General features: G+C 52.8%; 1 protein-coding gene across 1 annotated transcript; it reads left to right on the forward strand.

The window, feature by feature from the left end:
• Window positions 1–16,807: 16,807 nt before the first annotated feature.
• FOXB1 (forkhead box B1) lies at window positions 16,808–17,770 on the forward strand. The gene has a single exon (XM_030497657.1). It carries the CDS (start codon window positions 16,808–16,810, stop codon window positions 17,768–17,770), a length of 963 nt encoding a protein of 320 aa, XP_030353517.1.
• Window positions 17,771–18,913: the final 1,143 nt, after the last annotated feature.

The raw sequence follows: 18,913 nt of genomic DNA on the forward strand, positions 1-18,913 counted from the left end.
TTCAATAAAAGGGGTGACAGTCAGCAGCACTGCCTGCTGTGGTGCCATTTGAAAGCTTCAACAACAACCAAATCGTTTTCCTACCAAAAATCCAATCCTACAAAACCCAATCATGAATTACACAGTGAGAGTCACTGAATCCTGTACAGTACCAAACATCCACTAAGTCCAGCTAAACCAGCAAATATTGGTGGCCCCAAAACCTTTATCAGGGCTAAAAGTTTCATTGCTTACGGTACGCAGAATCAGCTTCCATTAGCAAACAATACTGCTTTTGTCTTGTTTTCAAACTCTTTGGAGCCCTTGACATTGGACTGTTTTAAAGGAACTGATTTTCCTTAACATGAAGCCTTTCCAAAGCTTCTATAACATGAGCAATATTATTTTCCAACAGTGTTGATGTTTGGGTGAGAATAGACTTTGCTAATGTACTGAGTACACAACCATAGAAAGAGCACATAATTTACAGAGGAATTCTTATGGGTCTAAGAACTTCTCCAATTTTTACATTGGTACCAGGTAGTCGGATTAAGTCTGAGTTAAGTTTAACCCCCATCTACAAGCCTTGTCCTGCCACAGTTCTCAGATCATCACAGTTACAGCAACTTGTTTCTGATTGTATTTTTATTATTTTTCCCTTACTGCAGAAGAAGGAAACTCCTATACAATGTGAAAATGCACAAAGAGCATCTGGGAACATAACTCTATTTAGGACAGCATTTACCAAATGTTTTCATCTCTAGGATTAAACATAAGCATGTGCTTGCAAGTCATTTAAGAGAGGAACTGAATAAGCCCAACTCAAATTTCTTGGGGCTCAAATAAGCAGTCACACCTTATAAAAATCTGTTACGTATTTCCATCCCTCTCTTTCAGCGTCCGGTTTGGACTATTTATCTTGTAAAGAGTGGTGATCTGCACATGGTAGTCTTACAAATGCCAAGATGAAGAACATTCGCATGAGAGGCTTCTAAAACAACTGAATCTGTTCGAGTGGTAATGTGGTCTGGGGAGCTTCCCCAGGACGTGCCAGACTAACCCTACCTCGTGCTCACAGCTTGATGCAGACATTTTGATGAGCATCGATGCACAGGCTCCACCATAACTTCAGCATTTTGCCTATATTCACAAGTATTACTTGAGCATCAGATTAAATTGTCTCTGTACTCCATCTCAGTAACAAAGGATCCTTCGAACACCAAAGGGCTTGAAGACAGGCTTTATGCTTCTCTCAATCCCTTGGCTTTCTAGTGCTACACTAACTTCTGTCAGAACATGATGGCAGCCCCAGCTCCAGCCCCCTTGCTGGATGAACCAGGCACATGTTGAAGCAAGGCATCACAGCTCTCTGTAACAGGAAGCAGAACAGAAGATAGATGGTTGAGGTGAAGGGCTAGAAGAGGAGGATACACAGCTTTCCCTGTGCCATGAAACCCAGGCCACACGTGCCAGCCTAGAAAATACCAATGGAAAGACTGCAGACACTTCAGCCTACTCAGCTAATCAACTGCTGCCACTCAGGGCCCTTGGGATTGCACTAGGGATACAAAGGGGACTGAAGAATCAAGGATTCTGGCTGGCTGAACAACCCCAGTAGTCACAACGCTTTGGGCAGAACAATCCCCAAATGACTGCTTCCACAACCATGAGTGAAAAATCAGCACTCAAAACCTGACAATGGAGAAAATACACTTGATCAGCATAATTCCTTAATATCAAGCCAGACATGATTAACACAATTCATTTTAGTGTTGCTAAATGTTAATACATCCCAAGGTCCCTTTTATTCCTGTTTACTCTGTCCTCCTCTCTTTTGCTAGGGCTTCTCATGGTAAAGGACTTCTCACTCTAACAAGGTCTCTCTTCAGAATAGCATCTTTAAATTATTTAAGTACTCATCTGGTAAACAACATGGTACTTTTAGCAATAAGGTAAAAATCATGTCACTTTCTGAACTAAACCCAAAGGAAATGTTGAATTACCCTAACTGGTCTATTTCTTAATTGATAGCAAGACAATGCTTGTTATCAATTGTTAACAATGCTCCAGGAACATCATGCATCATGTCATTATGATTAAAACCAAACTGTTAAATATCTCATTCTATGGAAAAAGGAAATGCTTGCAAAAGCCCCCTGCAGTAACTGTTACATACACACAAAGGTGCTTTTTCCATAGACTAAGCGTGATGAAAAACACAAAAAGCTCTTGCCAAAAATAAGACCATACCTTAAGCATTGGCATAATATTCCTTTACACTCTGGGGGAGGGGGAAGGGGAAAAAAATCCCCACCTAACCACCTACGAAAGCATCTGAGAACCATTCCAACTACTAACAGTGTTACCAAGGCAAAATCTGACAATGTTCAGCTGACACGTACCCCATCTCTATAGTGGCATCCATCTCCTGGAGGTTCCTGGGATAACACAGCATAGCATCCTATGAAACAGGGACAGTGAAGGAGCATCCTCCACATAACTATCAGCCCAACAAATACAAGACTGTCATTATAAGGAAAAGGGGAAGAAAAAAAAAAATATTCTGCCTGTGCATACCTCCTTGCCAAAAGACTTTGTTTAATAATCATTAACATCAGATGTTCCAGTAGTGACTTCACTGCAGTCGTGCCATCGCTGAAGTGAATGGTGTGGTTCACTCCAAGTGAGATAGTGAAACAGTGAAGCACCGAGGCTTCCTGCCTCCCTCTGCTCCTACAGCATCTACCACTGCCTGCCTGCTTCCACACATCTGTGCAGACACAAAGCTCCCATTCCCTGCCCTTCTGTCCTACTGAGGCGTGCAGGAAACTTCCTAGGGATGGAAAGTAGTTTTTATCCTCTTTCCCCCAACAGTATCTTCTAACTAGAAACACGATGTTACTGAGTTGCAGTGATTTGAGTGGAGGGCAGGTACACCTCGGGAGATGGAAGGGCTGTTTGCCAGTGCCACTACTACAACCACAGAAACCACCTAGACTTTATTTCAGCAGAAAAAGAGAACAGCCACTGCTCTCAGAGTCAGTAGCCTCTGTGTAGGCACAAGTTCACTGCTGACGTAGTTGATTTAAAACCTCTTGCTGTGATGGCAGTGTTGGTAAAAGCTTTAACTAGTTTTTATGACGCTATTAAGTTTTAGTCATTTGTGGGTTTTGCAGTATATGAATACTATAGATGCCACCTTAATTAAAAGGTCTTGTCATCTTCTGCAATTAAAAAGAGAAAATGTGCTCTCCTATGAATAGCCAGGAACAAATTGAGCAAGCTGCATTATACACGCTAAGTACACAGCAATTCCGTGCCCCTTCCTGTATCACATACATTCTCAAGCATTCAATACTTTCTAATAATCCTGTTAAAATGTTTTATGTATAACTGACATTATACCTCAGTAAAGTACCAGTGCCATGGCATCTCTGACCATTAATGACAACTAAGTCAAACAAAGTTTTACCTTGCAAATACATGCAAACTTTACATACACAGAGTGCAGAAGGAAAACTGTACTAAATCTCAGGATCTTTGTGTACAAACATCTCTTACGAGAGGTGCTCTTTTCTGCAGAGGAAAGCATCTGATGGATAATAAGACAATCCCTTCCTGAAGAGTACATAATAAGATAACCACCACTTGAACACACTCGGATACCTGTGCACCTCTTTAATTGGACAGCATAGGTATATGAAGTATATTATGCACACAGCATTCACAACCTACACAGGTTGTACTTCCACAGCTACCTACAGCGAATCCCAGCAGGGGGTACCAGCATGTGTCTGCACTCAGATGCGAAGGCATTCACCTTCATGAGCCTGGCTCATTCTTTCAACGTTGACTCCAACTCAAGGTCTTCCAAGATAATGAAGCAGCAAACAATTGCCTGCCTCCAGGTTTGTGCTCAGAGGAGGACTGCCTTCAGGACCCACTAGGAACTTCTGACCATTAGTAAAGGATATCCTACATCCATCTGCCGCTTATGCCCTTAGCACCCCAGGGCATTATACTGACAGGCAGCAAAGCCAGGCACATCTCCCCGGGTCAGTTAGACTGAAGCATCCAGGTCATACCACCTTGTCAGTCCAACACAGCTGCCAGGCCACAGCAGCTGAAAAGCTCTGTAAATAGCAGGAGGACATGAGATTGTATGTTGTCTTCCCCAGTGAGGCCCGGACCTTTGCCATTACTACAATATATCACATGGTCATTTAGACTTCCCAGGATTTGCTATAGACTAGAGCTGGTAAGATTTACGGCAGTTTTGTGTAGACATTCCTGTAGGTGCAAGCAGCACAGCTCTTGTGCCTGGGTCATAAAGAAACTGAACCTATCCTCACTCAGCAGTCACACACAATTCACCCGTGAATGAGGTAGATCATTACCGTTTGTAAAATGCGCCAAATCGACTGATGTTGACTAAAGCAGAACCTCCTGCTTTTGAACCTGTTTTTTAAGTTATATGGCTCCATTAGAGAATTTAACCTTTAGAGGTGCTAGGTAAGTTAGATTCATAGGTATGGCCAAAGGGATTTTCTCTTAGAAGTCTTTTCCATCTGACAGTCCTTGACCAGATGGTCCTTCACCAGACTGAAAGTGCAACACTAACATGGAAAATAGTTTGGGTTTTTTTTTTTTTTTACCTTTTGTCTTGCAAATAAGTAGGGCCTTCTGTTTGCAGAGCTGTTTGCTGACACCCACCACCATCCGAACAAGTAACACAGTGGACTTAGAGCTAGTATAAGACAGCAGTAACTCGGGGGCTGGAAAGCTTGCCAGCACCAGAACAGACAATGCTCTCATCTCTCCGCAAGGGAAACTCCCCCACCCCGCTCCCCCTTGGTGCTTTGACTCACCCAGGAGTTCCCCAGACAGCTGCTCTAGCTTCTGGGAAGATCTTCACAACCTGCATAGAGGATCCTGGCTTGCTGCCTTGTCCCTGAAGTACCCAGTGCTCCCCTACAGAAGTAAACTCCGAAGCTGCTCCTTGAAAGGAGCTTTTCCTCTTACATCCATGCCAGCAGCCACCTTTGGGGCTTAGAGCACCACAAGCGCCTGTTTTCTGGCTGCTCTGAGCCTGCAGCATCTCCTTTGAAGTGCTGCAGCCTTTGGGGAGCATCCTGGGGCACTTCTCAGATGCACAGGCAAGCAACAACTGCTGCAGCTTAGACAGGCACATGCTCCAGAGAAAGAGACACATTCTAGATGAGGGATGAGCAAAGTCATGACTGCAGATGAAGGGAAGGGGAAGGGTTTTGGAAGGAACTGGAGAAATACTAAGGATAAAGGCTTCAAAGCAAAGAAGAACAATCAGCTCGGCTGTGATAGTATAAACTAATAATCCTACTGACAAGCTATTGACCGATTAGACTAAATATTCTTAGGCATGGCTCCGACACCCAAGGGTCCACTTGGACCCGAGCCCAGCAGGCAGTGAGCAGCAGGAACAATGCTAGAAACCAGGTCCATTGCACATGGGTGACGGAGCCACATCACACGCACACACTATACTAGCAGCACCCTCAGTGCTAACAATATCCCTGGATAACAGGCTGATGGCATGACAGGCCTTCAGAGTGCAAAATAGTAACTAAACGTTACTTGTATGTTGAAAAGCCAGATAAATGCGTATCACCCTCCAACCTCTTACAAATTCCTGTCAGTCCTCCCCTCTCTTGGAGCGGGTAGAGCTGTAATAGACAGGCAGCGCCCAACCTCTCCTCAAGGACCCTTTGTAACACAGCCACCAGGAACCACGTCTTTAATCTGCGAGCCTGAGACTGAAGGCTGTTCTCACAGGGGCATTCCTCGGATGCTGGCACAGGCTGCTGTTACCAGACCCTGTCCAGTCAAAGTCAATGACAGCAGGATAGAGTTAGCACAAAAACAACAACAAAACAAAAACAAACAAACAAAAACCCCTGCAAACTAGTTGTGTATTTCTTGTTGAATCAGTTTACAACAGGTATAGATATGGATATGCTATTCTTAAACTACCAGCCACCCCAAGATAGGACCAAGGCAGGACACCTGAATATAGATTAGCAGGCTCATAACTGCTTGAAGATGTGCTACACACTGGGGAGGCCAAGCTGTCTGTTACAACAGTGTCTCAGTAGAGCTCCCATCCATTAAAAAAAAGAATAACACAAAGGAAGTGGCTTCAGGGTGGATCAAAGCACAAAGGACAGAGGGAAAATGATAATTTTGAGAAAGATATGCACAAACACCACATCTGGGCAATGCTGGAGAAGTAAGCACTATTTTTCCCCACCTTTCAGTTGAGCTACAGCGTCTATCTAGTCTGAGCAGCACAAGTATCACTTAGATACCAACTATGCCACCTTCTGTACAACTCTGGGTAAATATACACTGCTACAGGAGATACAAACAGAAACGTACCTTGATTTACAAAAAAATCCCAAAGACCTGCAGAGTACACCTGGGGTTTACTGACCATCAGCGCTAATCTGGGCTGCCCACTACTGTTATAAAGCAGGAAATATTCTATAATGACCTGAAGTCACAATGCAGGAAGAAAGATTACAGCATCACTTAATATTTTACTCTTAATGAAGTATCCTAGACCATTTTTGTCCCCTCATTTTACCTGAGCATGTCAACTGTGGCCAGCATTCAGATGCACAGCTTTTTCTGCCCAATTAATGTGTAATCCACAACCTTTTGTGATCCAGTCATGTAAACCAAAAGAAAAAACAAGGAAGCAGCAGAGAGAAGAAGCAAGCAGGAACCCATATGTCTTGAAAGCTAGAGGCTGCACTGTGTATTCTCATTACTGAGCTCAGTTACTGACCCTGGCATACAAGCCCTTCCTCAAACACGACGGCAGGTTCACTGCCTTCCTTTCTGGAGTGTGCTGCCATTTGTGAACTTGAGCTGCTGAGAGTTTATGAACAGAGCTGCTGGTTTATTTACTCTCAATTAATCATGCTCAACTGTAAACAAAGTGTCTGTTTTAGTTCTGCTGACAATTATCCACTTGTCAACATCTCCCTCAAGTACCTTCAGCATCTGGCAGCAGTACAGAACTGCTACATCAAAACGAACATTTTGTCTCAATAAAAAGATAAGACGTGTGGCAGGTTCTCATCTGTTTTCTAGCCCATCAGCAGTCAGGTTATATTGTTACTAATGCAACCAGACCACTTCCAATGGGATAGTTATTTACAAAGGGGGAAAGAGACCCAATTTTATTTATATTAGTAAGTCAACCCAGGGTAGACGCACCCCCAGAGACCCCAGTGCTCCCAAGGCAGAGGCCAGCCCTCGCGCAGCCTGCCCGTGCAGTGCCCACTCTCCTGGGCGGGCCCAGCCCAGCTCCACCACTGGCCTCATGTCTCACCCACAGGTGCCCAGCAGGACTTGATCCTTTATCCTGTGGACCCGGGGTAAATGCAAACCCACTTGCCAGTTCCTCCGCCAATACTTGCGGTATGGAAACCTTTGCACTCCCTGCTCCACAGCCTGGGCTTGCTCTGGTGCCGGGAGCTCCCTTACTGGTGTGAGTTTTGCCTTTTGAAGCTTTTAAGATGCGACGATTCCCATTAGCTCAAAATCCTCCCTGCATTTCAGCGCAGCACCCTCATGCTCCAGCTGATGGGTCCAAGATAAATGCAGACAGCCTGGCTCCTGCCTGGGTACACCCGGGTGAGCCCGGGCACTCCTCGTCCCTGAGGGGACCAGGGCAGCCGGGCCTGTGGAGCACCTCACCTCACCTCGCCTCGCCTCGCCTCACCTCAGGACACGAGCCGCGCGATGCCTGCCGCGAGGGTTTGGTGTCGTTCGAAACGTACTGACCGAGATCTCCGGTAACTCCGCGGCTGGACCGGGCTGGACCGTACCGGAGGGCCCGTCCCGGCGCCGCTCCCGCTCCGCGCGGAGCCGAGGGCTCTCACCACAGCGCGGCACGCGGGGCTGAGCCCAGAGGCGGGAAGCCGCGCCCTGGCACGAGCTCATCCATCACCATCCGGGTAACTGACCCCGCTGACCCCGCCGGACCGGCCGCCCCCCCCCCCTTAACCTCCCGCTCCCCGCACAATTAATTGAGATATCTTTTATACTTGATGTGTTGTAAAATTAATGCCTAATTTATGTAATTAGTCAATTAACTCTAATTCCTGCATATGGTGCCAAATGCCCAGAAGGTGTGCTTGTTTCCCAGGTACTTATTTTGATGTCATGAAATGCAGCTAATTAATTTTACATGCATATTAATTTCGGATCTATTTAGCGGGTGCCTTTTGTGAAAGCAGATTTAATATTTGTCTTTCTAACCTTTCGGGGCAAATTCCGCGCTCGGGGTTGGCAGGAGGTGACTTCCTGAACACGCCTCCTCGGCAGAGCCGCCGCGGGCCCCGGTCCCTGCTCCCGTGCAGGGTGCACACGGGCCGGTTACCGGCAGCCTCCCGCGCAGCCACAGCTGTCGCAAGACATGGCTACCGGATTTAAATCCGATTAATATTTAATATTAAACATTTCTGAGGGAATTTTTGTTTGTTTTTTGCAAAGCACAATATCCCACGGACATCTTTTTTTTTTTAAATAGCTGCTCTTAATACAATGCTTCGTAGAAAATGATGAGAATTGAAGTATTGCTTAATTAGAACAACGAGCCTAATCCCGCCCCTTGCCTCCTGATCCTCGCCGTTCTCCCGTCTGCGTCGGGAACCCGCGAGCTGCCCGCTCCCGACACCGGGCAGGCTGCGCTTCCGCCTCCTGCGGGAAGAGACCTCGCTCGGGTTCGTCCGGAGCACAGGAACGAGGACAATGTTCCGTCCTCCCTGCGGTTAGTGCAGAGATTCGGGGGTTAATCACACCGTGGGCTCTGCTCTGCGCTCCCCAGGTGCTGAGGAAAGATTTAAGTAGAAAACAAGACGCAAATTCCCAGCGATGCCCTGTTCCCTTTGCTGCAGCAGCGCTGACTGCCGCTCTCCGCATCTCTGTGCTGAGGGGATGAGACACGCACCAGCCCGAGGGGCGCGGGCAGCGGGCGCGCTCCCTCCCTCCCTATTGATTCCCTCCCCGTGCCCAGGCTGCCGCCAGCTCCAGGGAGTCGGTGCCCGGCGGGGCAGGAGCCGCTTTCCGAGACGTCTGCGCCAGTTCTGTGGCGTCATAAAACTTGTATCCCCCTTTCCGGATAAATTAATGAGCAATTTAATTAATAAAATCAGAGAGTAGCGTAAGTGCTATGATAATGAAGTTAAATGAGCGCGCAGTAAAATATTCACTAATCCAGCACATTGGCAAATGCCCCCTTAATTCTGCTTAGCACTAAAAGGGTTTTGAGCACCGTAATGAGATTCCTCTGTCTGCTAATTAATTGACACTCTCCTGAATATTCATATGTGCTAGCACCAATACGTTCCTAATTGCGCCGTGGAATAGATCTCAGAGGAAAGTAAATCGCCATAGACTTAATTAAAATAACGTATGCCAGACCCAGCCCGCTGAAGACGAGACATTTGCCATCGAGCTGCGTAAGGAAGTGGCACCTGGTTCGCGGCGAAAAATGAGGAGAAAATCTTTATCCTTCCCCAGAGCCGGGTGCGGGGCGCCGGGCGGCTCGGCACGGGGGGCTGCGGGCCAGCGAGCTTCACCCTCCGCCGGCGGGACCCCGCGAACCCCCGGATGGCCCAGGGCTGCTCCGGGAGCGGGCTCTGCACGGCGGGGTGGGAGAAACCTGGTCAGGGATGCCCTCTACAGAGGAGTGCAGGGAAAACCGGCTGTCTGCGGGGAGGGGAAGGAGGGAGGAGGGAAGGGGGGAGCAGCCGCGTTTGTAAACTTCTCCTTGAGGGGAATCCGGTGCCTTTGAAGCTCCGTCTGCGAAACGGATTGTTCTTTGCACCTCCAGACTAATACCGTGAGCTAACATTGGACAGTTAAATTCTGCTGCTAAACGCGTGGCGAGTTGCACCGAGCGATGAGCGCCGGCCGCTGCCCGCCGCGGCCTCCGCCTCCCGCCCGGTCCCGGCCCCCCCCACCCCGCCGTGTCCCTTCCTTCCCCACCAGCTCAGGAAACGACCAGGAAAACTGGCTTCTTGGAAAAGACTGCTTTAAAAAAAAAAAATCACCACAGGTTAGAAACTGAAAAGAGTTTATCTGAAGCCATACAAATGCATATTTATTATACACATGTAGGCATTAACAATGTAAATGACACCGCCAGCGCTTGCTGGTTGTTTATTCATTAGATCTTTAGAAAATCTACATTGCCTGCAGACAGCGGGGTGATAACGTGAGATACACAACGCGTTCACCCAGGCGGCTCCGCGCACGGCTCCCGCCAGCTCCGCGGGGCCCCGGCCCCTCCCGCCACCGGGACAGCGGCCCGGCCGAGGGTAGGTGCGGGACGAGGGGCTGCGGGTCCTGCCAGCAGAGAGCGAGCTGGGACGGAAACCCCGCCGGGCAAGGGAAAGGCGAGGGGGGCTGCCCGAGCCGCCGAGCCCCAACCCCGCCACTCCCCATGGCTTCTACCCCCATGTAAAACCTTTCCTTGCCAAAGGAAAAGAAAATTCCTGTTAACTTCTTTCCTCTTTAGCTGACTGAATGTCATGAGTGCAGCATCTCTCCGTAATAAAGACGGAGGAAAAATATACGGGAAGAAATCGCTGCGGGGAAATCTTTTCTAAAGTTAGATCCTAAGAACCTCTTCCAAGAATGAAATATCAAAGAAGGTTAATGCGGGTTTTGCTGCAGAGCCGAGGGTTGACGGGAAGACAGGAGTGTTGCTCGTGTTACGAAGGAGGAAGGGAAGGAAGTGGAAGGGGAAGGGAAAAGGGAAGGGGGCATTGCAATCCCCCCCCCCGCTCCCGGCGGCCGCCTCCCCGTGAGACGGGCCCGGGGATTGTCCTCCCGGTGCGGGCCGCTCGGTGGGTGGCGGGGGAAGAGCAGGCCCCGCATGGGGGAGAGCCCCGCGGCCGCTCAGCGGTCTGACCCCGTTATCCTGGCTCCTGAAGGACTCACACATGGGGGAAGCGTCCCTCGAAGTTTGCCTGAGCCCGAATCCCGCACGCGGCTTTACCGAGGGGAAACCACCGCCCCGTGCGCGCCGTTACTCTGCTGGATTTGCAATTTAAAATCATCCTCGATTGCCGTAAAAGCCATTTCAGAATGTTGGCTAAGGGACAAGTCAGTCATTTAGAGGAGGGCGCCCGGCGGCGCAGACACGCAGCCCCAGGCAGGTTCCCATGGGCGGCGGATCCCGCACCGGGCTGAGCCCGGTTTTCTGCTCTCTGGTGTTATACGAACAGCGAAGGGAGAGTGGGCTGAGGGGAGACAGAGCGGGAGAGAGGAGCCCGGCGTGGAAAAAAGGCTGATGGTTAAAAACCAGGTTTGTGACACGGCCTGATCTGGCTAGAAGAGTCGTGTCCCGTCCCCCCCCCAAAAAAAAAAGGGGGAAAAAAAGAAAAAGGAAAAAAAGAGAGCGAGAGAAAAAGAAAAAAAGGGGGGGGGGGGGAAAGAAAGCAAAAAGAAGGCAGCAAAAGAAAGGCAAATCGAGTTTGCTCCACCCAGCTATTAACCAAAGCACAATACCTTTTTCTGGGTGGTACTGCACAGAAGTTGATTCAGTTTTGACAATGTTGTTTAGCTATCATTTGCTATTTTGAATGAATGGGAGCAATCCCCCTTTTTACAACAGTTGTTTCCTATTATGGAGAGGTGCAGCAGTTGAGGGCAGACATGTGAAAGTGGCTGTTTGATTCCCTTTTTCATCCCCCTGACCCTGCCTTTGTCCCTCCTCACCCTGGGAATGTCACGCCTCACTACTTCACTTTGAGATGCTCTAGAAAGTGGCTTTGTTATTCCCTTTTAGACATACACGAAATTGTTCTCATTCCCCCTGCTGTAAAAGATACTTCAAATTGGGACTCGGTTCACAAGTGCAATGCAATTTGGCTTAGCTCAACCTTTGTTCTGCTTGTACAAATGACCAAACAGTGCACACATTATACAGTTGATCTACTGCTCCCTTTACACCAGAGTTAGCGCCTGGGAGAAAAGCAAGTTAATCCCTTCAATACTAAGGTGGCATTTTCAATATTTCCTACAATGCCAAAAAGAGAAGAGGGGGCAGCTTGAAACGCGACATTTATTTAAAAGGGGAGATTAAAAAGAAGAAGTTGGCGAGGCCTCCCCTGATGCTTCTGCAGATAAATAAACAAACAAACCTACAAATCCCAAACGCGCAGATAAACACTCAGCAGCCCCGGGAAGGGAAGTTTCCCGCAAAGCCGGGCTCTCGGGGCGATAACGGCGAGACTAGGGCTGGAACCGGCGCTAACGCAACGCTCGGGAGCGGCGCGGAGGCGGCGGCTGAGCCCGCGGCCCCGGGGGGAGGGGAACGGGGGGGGGGGGCACTCGGCGTGTGGGACCCGCGTAACCCGGGCACCCCTCGGAGCCGCCTTGGGGGGTCCCCGGCGGGTCTGGGGGGGACCGCGGCGCTGCGAGGATCGACCGGCGGCGGCGGGTGGAGCGCGGAGGGGAAGAGCTCACTTGGGAAACCGGCTCCCGTCAGAGCCGCGGTCGCCGCAGCCCAGGGGAGGCCTCTGAGGTCCGACGAGGTCTCGTCGCCAGCCCCAGGCACCGCACAACCGCGCACCGCACGCAGGCGGACCCCGGGCCGGGGCGCTCGGGCACCCTCAGCCCGTCTCCCTCGGGCAGGGCCGCGGCGGACCCCGGTTAGAGGCTGCCTCGTCCCTGGTCCTGCAGCCTGAGCAGGAGAGGTCCCGGTCCGTGCGGACCGCCTGTCCCCGGTGCGGCCCCGGCGGGGGCTGGTGCCCGGTCAGGCCATTGGCGCTGGAACCCCACGACGGGGCGGGCGAGGGAAGCGCCCGCCGGAGCCGGCACGAAGTATCGACGAGGAGGCGGTGGGAGGCGGGGGGGGGGGGACGGGCCGGGGCGGCGGGGCCGCGGGCGCAGGTGGGGGAGCAGACCGCAGCCAGCCCGGACAGGCGGGGGGTGGTTAGTGCTCCTCAGGCAAGGGACGAAATCCCCTTGAAAGGGCGCTAAGTAGCTTCACGCCAAAGTGGCAGATGCGGTGAAGAATGCGGGTGGGACAGAGCCCCGCCGTTCCCAGAGCGCTTCGGGAACCGCACTGGGACCTCCAGCACCGAGAAAAGCTGGAGAGCTCAGATCTCTCCACTTCCTTCTCCCGCCCGGCCCCCGAGAAGCCAAGAGGAGCAGAACCATTACAAAAACAAAAAGAGCGAGGCTCAACCGAGCTGCAGCCGCAACCGGCAGCCCAGGGCTGACTTCCCAAACCGGGGGAAGCTTGCTCGGAGCCTGGCATTGTGTTTCGCAGCCTAGGAAACCTTAAGAAGCTGGTACTTCCCCCCTCCCTTCTCTTTTCTCCCAACTGGTTTGTAAATATTAACAAGGTTGTGAGCTATTCTCTCACACAGAGTGGAGTTTTCTCTTTCTTTTTTTTTTTTTTCCTCCTTTTTTATCCCTGGAAAACTTCTCGGCTCCCCCCAGCCCCGCTCCCACTCCTCCCCTCTGCACAGCCACACACCTGCTTGCAGCCACAAGGATTCAAAATCAATATTGTATTTGTCACTTTTCTGTCTCCTTTTCCTCTCTCAACAGCCCCGCTTGCCACTGAGGCGAATTGTGGATTTATGGAGGAAAATTAGCATAAATTATTACCAAATCTGTAAACGTGTGTGGTCCTGCTTGTGGGAAAGAGAGCTATTGCGAACCTTCCATGCAGAAAGGTGGTCCGTGATGGGCTCCATGCAAGGGCTGAATGGTTATTGCGCCAAATAGATTTACACTGGGCTTGCACATTGATATAATTGACTTATGTGTATTTTATACAGTTTTCCCAACACTTCCCCTGAGCTCCTTATTTGAATTAGGCTTCAGAAAAACGTCGATTGGTTTTGGTTTTCCACACAATGGATTTGGATTCACTCGCACCCTCCCCTCCTCCCTAACGCTGGCTTTTCACAGTAAAAGGCAAAGTTACAAGTCACAATTAAACCCTATAGTGCCCAGGTCCGTCATCTGTTGCGTGCTCCACAGGAGGTGAACCCCCGGGTGCCCGGGGTGGCTTTGCCTGTCCTACCCCTGCGCTCACTCAACCCTTCGCACCGGGGGGGGAGGGGATAAAATAAAACCAAACCCCCCAACCCGGGCGCCGTGCAGCCGTACCTCGACCGCACCCGGGCAGCAAATGAAAACGGAAGGCGACTTTCCTTTAACTTTACACCTTGAGGGTTCCCATTTGCGCCGGCGGTTGTTTTTTGGGGCTTTTTTTCCTTTCTTCGAAAAGAAAAGGTACCGGCAGAAAGAGAGGAGAAAGGATTTGTCAGCCAGTGATTTTAGTCACTCCCGCGCTGTTTCTGAGCTCCGTGTTTGACAGTAGCGAATTTGGGTTGAGAGACAAAACTCGACCCGAGGGGTGTTACACTTTGGGAAGATGTCCATTAAATCCACATTTTTGGGGGGTCTCTCGGTTCAAAACCAGAAGCCCGGTGTCCTAGGGGACGCTGGGAGGAATCTCTCATTTCAGGGTATTGTCTTTCCTGCTCTCTAACAAACGTCCACCGGCTCGTCACCTCTCACCACAACCCCCAAAAAGTCGGGGGCCGCCTTCCCGCCCTGCCCGGGGCCGAGAACCGAGTGCGGCAGCGCCGGGCTCCGAACCGCTCCAGCGCCCCCGGGTCCCTTTCTGCAAGCAGGGACACACCGGTCCTCCCAAAAGGGCTCGTTAGCCCGGCAGGGCGGGGCCGCGCCCGGCTGCTCGGGTTCCGAGAAACACAGTTATTTGCCCATTATTCTCTAAACGACATCCTGCCCCGAGAAAGAGGGATTAGACGGGACCGAGGGCAGCGGTTTGGAGCGGGGACCGCAGTTTAACACCCAGCAGCCGGAGCCGCGGCGGGAACAGCGTGTTCGAGCTGTTGACAGGTTTCGGGGCGCCCTGCTCCATGGGCGCTGTCCCCCGAGAAGGCCGCCAGCCCCGCAGCAGCGTTCCCCCCGCCCCCCGGCTGTTTTTGCTGAATTAAGAAGGTGACATTATTCTTTTCCTCAAGTACTTCTGTTAATATTGAAAAACGTGTGCTTGCATCTCAAGCGGGCGCGCTCAGCCTCAGCAGCCATTTCAATATTAATGAAACTGTTTAATCTCCTAAATTCATCGTGTTTAAGTTACGTTTTAGTGAGTTATTGACCGGCTCCGAAAATACTTTTAACGGAGTGGATGTGTATTCACCACCAAAGCTCTTCCTCCCTCCTCGCAAGTCAATCTCATATTCTGGTTTCAGGGTGACAGGATGCACCGCAGCCTCGGGAATACACATCACACCCTTCCCGGTATTTAGCGCAGTGACCGGTGACACGGATCGGTCGCCCGGGCCCGGGGGCAGCTCGGCCCGAGCCCACCGGGGCCGTGCCCCGGCCGCTGCCGGGGGTTCTAAGGCGAGTCCCCGGCCTTGCACCAACAGGTTTGCGGAGCTGGGGTGATGTACAGCGCCCTGGGGACAACGGAGCCACGGCCCTGCCTGGGTGGTAGGAGGGATGGGGAGCTACGGAGGAGCCCCGATCTGTTCTCACCTCGAAAGAACCTTCGCTCGGGGAGAGCGGATTTGGCAAAGAGAAAGTCTCTCCTTACAGGGAGAAAGGCTCGCCTTAAGTTAGCCAACAATACAAATCAGATAACAATGCAGAACAAACAGAATACCACAGCCAAGCAATTTCCATGTCAAACATCCCACTGCTCGGCACCTCCGCTGTTAAGTGTGAATTGCAGACTAAGCTTCCTGCAAAGTCCACAGCGAGGTTAGTGCATTCCACCACCACCCCCCCCCCACCCCCGCAGGCACCGGGTCCCACCGCACTGCGATTCCGCTGGCGGAGCCTTTTCACCCCTCGCCTTGTCTTCAAATGGAAATGATTCCCATTGGCCCAAGGTGTCCATGTAAATAGGTGTAAATGAAACCAGATTATGCCTTTCTCCCAGCCCCCTCCTCCCCGCTCCCCTCCCCCTGCTCCCAAGGCGATTGTCAGATGATAGCAAAGAAGTGGCACATTAATGAAGCGCCTCTACAGGGGTCTTTTCTGCTCATGTCATCACATAAAACTATCAGATGGTTAGAGGAAGGACATGGAGGCAACTACTTAGCTCATCGCGGCTGCAGAGAAGCGAACGAGCCTCTGCTACAGCCCAGCTGCCGGTGGTGTAAAAGAAGCTGATTCAGCCCACAGAGAAGAAGGGAGGGTGTACAGGAGGATTCCCAACCCCGAGTCAGCTCGCTGTCTCCTCAGGACTAAAACGGAGCAGAGCGGCCAGGGAAGGAGCGGGAGACACGCCGAAGGAGCGGGGCGGGAAGGAGCCCGGACTCCGGCTGCGTCCCGGATGCAGACTGTCAACTTCCAGCAACTTTAAGGTGGGCATATGCGGGGCTGGCGTAGAGCGGGGTGGGGGACGAGGCGAGGGGAGGGGATCCCCTTCTCCTCCTCGCCGGCACCAGAAGGCAGAGCTACCACCCGGGTAACTTGAGGAGCGCGGGCTGCCGCGGGGAGACCGGGCGGAGGGGGCCGGCACTGGCAGGAGGGCACACAGCGCCTTCCCTTGCCGGCTCTGCGGAGTTCGGGTCGGTTCCCCCAACCCCATCCCGCCCCCGGGGGGCCGAGGGCCGCCGGGCCCCTTCCCCGAGCCCTTCCTCCCCCAGCGCGGCCCCACACCGCTCGCTCCCCGGCCGGGTGTCGGTGCAAACCTTCTCGGACTCACCCCGCACCCGGCCCCCTCCGTGTCGCTGCCCTTCTGCAGATCGCCGCGGGTCCCCCACCGAAGATGCCTCGCCCGGGCAGAAACACTTACAGCGACCAGAAGCCTCCCTACTCCTACATCTCGCTGACCGCCATGGCGATCCAGAGCTCCCCGGAGAAGATGCTGCCCCTGAGCGAGATCTACAAGTTCATCATGGACCGCTTCCCCTACTACCGAGAGAACACGCAGCGCTGGCAGAACTCCCTCCGCCACAACCTCTCCTTCAACGACTGCTTCATCAAGATCCCGCGCCGCCCCGACCAGCCGGGCAAGGGCAGCTTCTGGGCGCTGCATCCCAGCTGCGGGGACATGTTCGAGAACGGCAGCTTCCTGCGCCGCCGCAAGCGCTTCAAGGTGCTGCGCTCGGAGCAGCTGGCGCCCAGCAAGCCGTCGGACGCGGCGCAGTACCTGCAGCAGCAGGCCAAGCTGCGCCTCAGCGCCCTGGCCGCCTCCGGCACCCACCTGCCCCAGATGCCCACCTACAACCTCGGCGTGTCCCAGCCCTCCAGCTTCAAGCACCCCTTCGCCATAGAGAACATCATCGCCAGAGAGTACAAGATGCCCGGGGGGCTCGCCTTTTCCACCATGCAGCCCATGCCGGCCGCCTACCCCCTTCCCAACCAGTTGACTACGGTGGGCAGCTCCATCGGTACGGGCTGGCCGCACATGTACAGCTCCGGCATGATCGACACCGCCACCCCCATCTCCATGGCCAGCGGCGAGTACGGCGCATACGGCGTCCCCCTCAAGCCGCTCTGCCACGGTGGGCAGACGCTGCCGGCCATCCCTGTCCCCATCAAGCCTGCCCCGGCCGCGGTGCCGGCCCTGCCCGCCCTGCCCGCGCCCATCCCCACCATCCTCTCGAACTCGCCGCCCTCCCTCAGCCCCACGTCCTCGCAGACGGCCACCAGCCAGAGCAGCCCGGCCACCCCCAGCGAGACTCTCACCAGCCCGACGCCCGCCCTGCACTCCGTGGCCGTGCACTGACCCGGGCCGCCCGCACGGACTCCGCCGTCCCTTCTCCCGGAGCTTCCCCGGATCTCTCCTCCCTCCCCTTCTCCCGCTTCTCTTCACCTCGAGCGCAGGCAGCTCCCGCAGGCAGCCGAGGTGCTGCCGCTCGCCCGAGCTGCCCTCCCCACCTCGCCCCCCGGCCGTGCCCTCCTTCGCGGCTCGGCTTCTTTCCCGGCCCTGAACTTTGGTTTCCGCTCTGCTGGGACAAAACGCCCCGGCCCGGTCCCGCTCCCCGCCGGTAGGAACTGCCACAGGCACCACTGGTTTTCCCAAAGTACTTCAGGCATCTCCGGTTTGCCTGGACCGGGCGAACCCGGCCCGGCGCTGCCTCCTGCCCTTCTTTTGTCTGGCAAGAGCAGGGCTTACGGAGGACCGAGCTTTAGATGCACCAACAGTGTGAAACGGCTGCAGTCTCACTGCAGGAGAGCGACGACGTTTCCAGCCTCCGAGCAGCAAACGCTTGGATCGTGGAAAAGCCGGGAAGTGCCCGGGGCCTTTGTGCGGTGCGGCTCCGGCTGGGCGGCTGCGCCGAGGGGGGAGGCTGCGGGCCGCAGGGAACGGGCGCGGATGGGGGTCCCGGCGGTGGCGCTGCGGCCGGGCTCCCGTTCACCCGCTCCGTACCCGTTTTGTTTACAAAGCACCTCTTCGAATGTAAATACTGAACTTGCAGCTGTCCTGCAAACCGACGAGGCCCCTTCGCAGTACCTGTTGTAACGCGAAGGTTTGTGGTAGTCTTCAGGTGGAAGAGAAAGAGAAGTTGCTTTGTCTGTGAACTTCTGATTAACCGGAAGGTTTGGTGAGCTGAGGGTTTCTTGGCTTTTTAAATTTGGTGGCTATTTATTTCATAACTTAAAATTGAACAACAACAATGATAACAATTGAAAACCCAAAAGCACAAACCAAACCCAACGGTTGTCACCAAGCACAACCCGGCACGGCTTAAGGAAAGCTGCTGGAGTGACCGGTAACACGGCAGCAGCAGGTACAAACCGCGGGGCCACCCCGGTTGCTGCTGGGGCTTTGCAGACAGAGAGAGGGGGCTGGGGGACCTGTACATGTTTGTGCATAGGAATGGTTCTAAATCGTGTAAAATGCACTTTTGTTTGATATACTCCTTCC

This window comes from Strigops habroptila, chromosome 9 (assembly GCF_004027225.2).
Source record: "Strigops habroptila isolate Jane chromosome 9, bStrHab1.2.pri, whole genome shotgun sequence".
NCBI classification, from domain to species: domain Eukaryota; kingdom Metazoa; phylum Chordata; class Aves; order Psittaciformes; family Psittacidae; genus Strigops; species Strigops habroptila.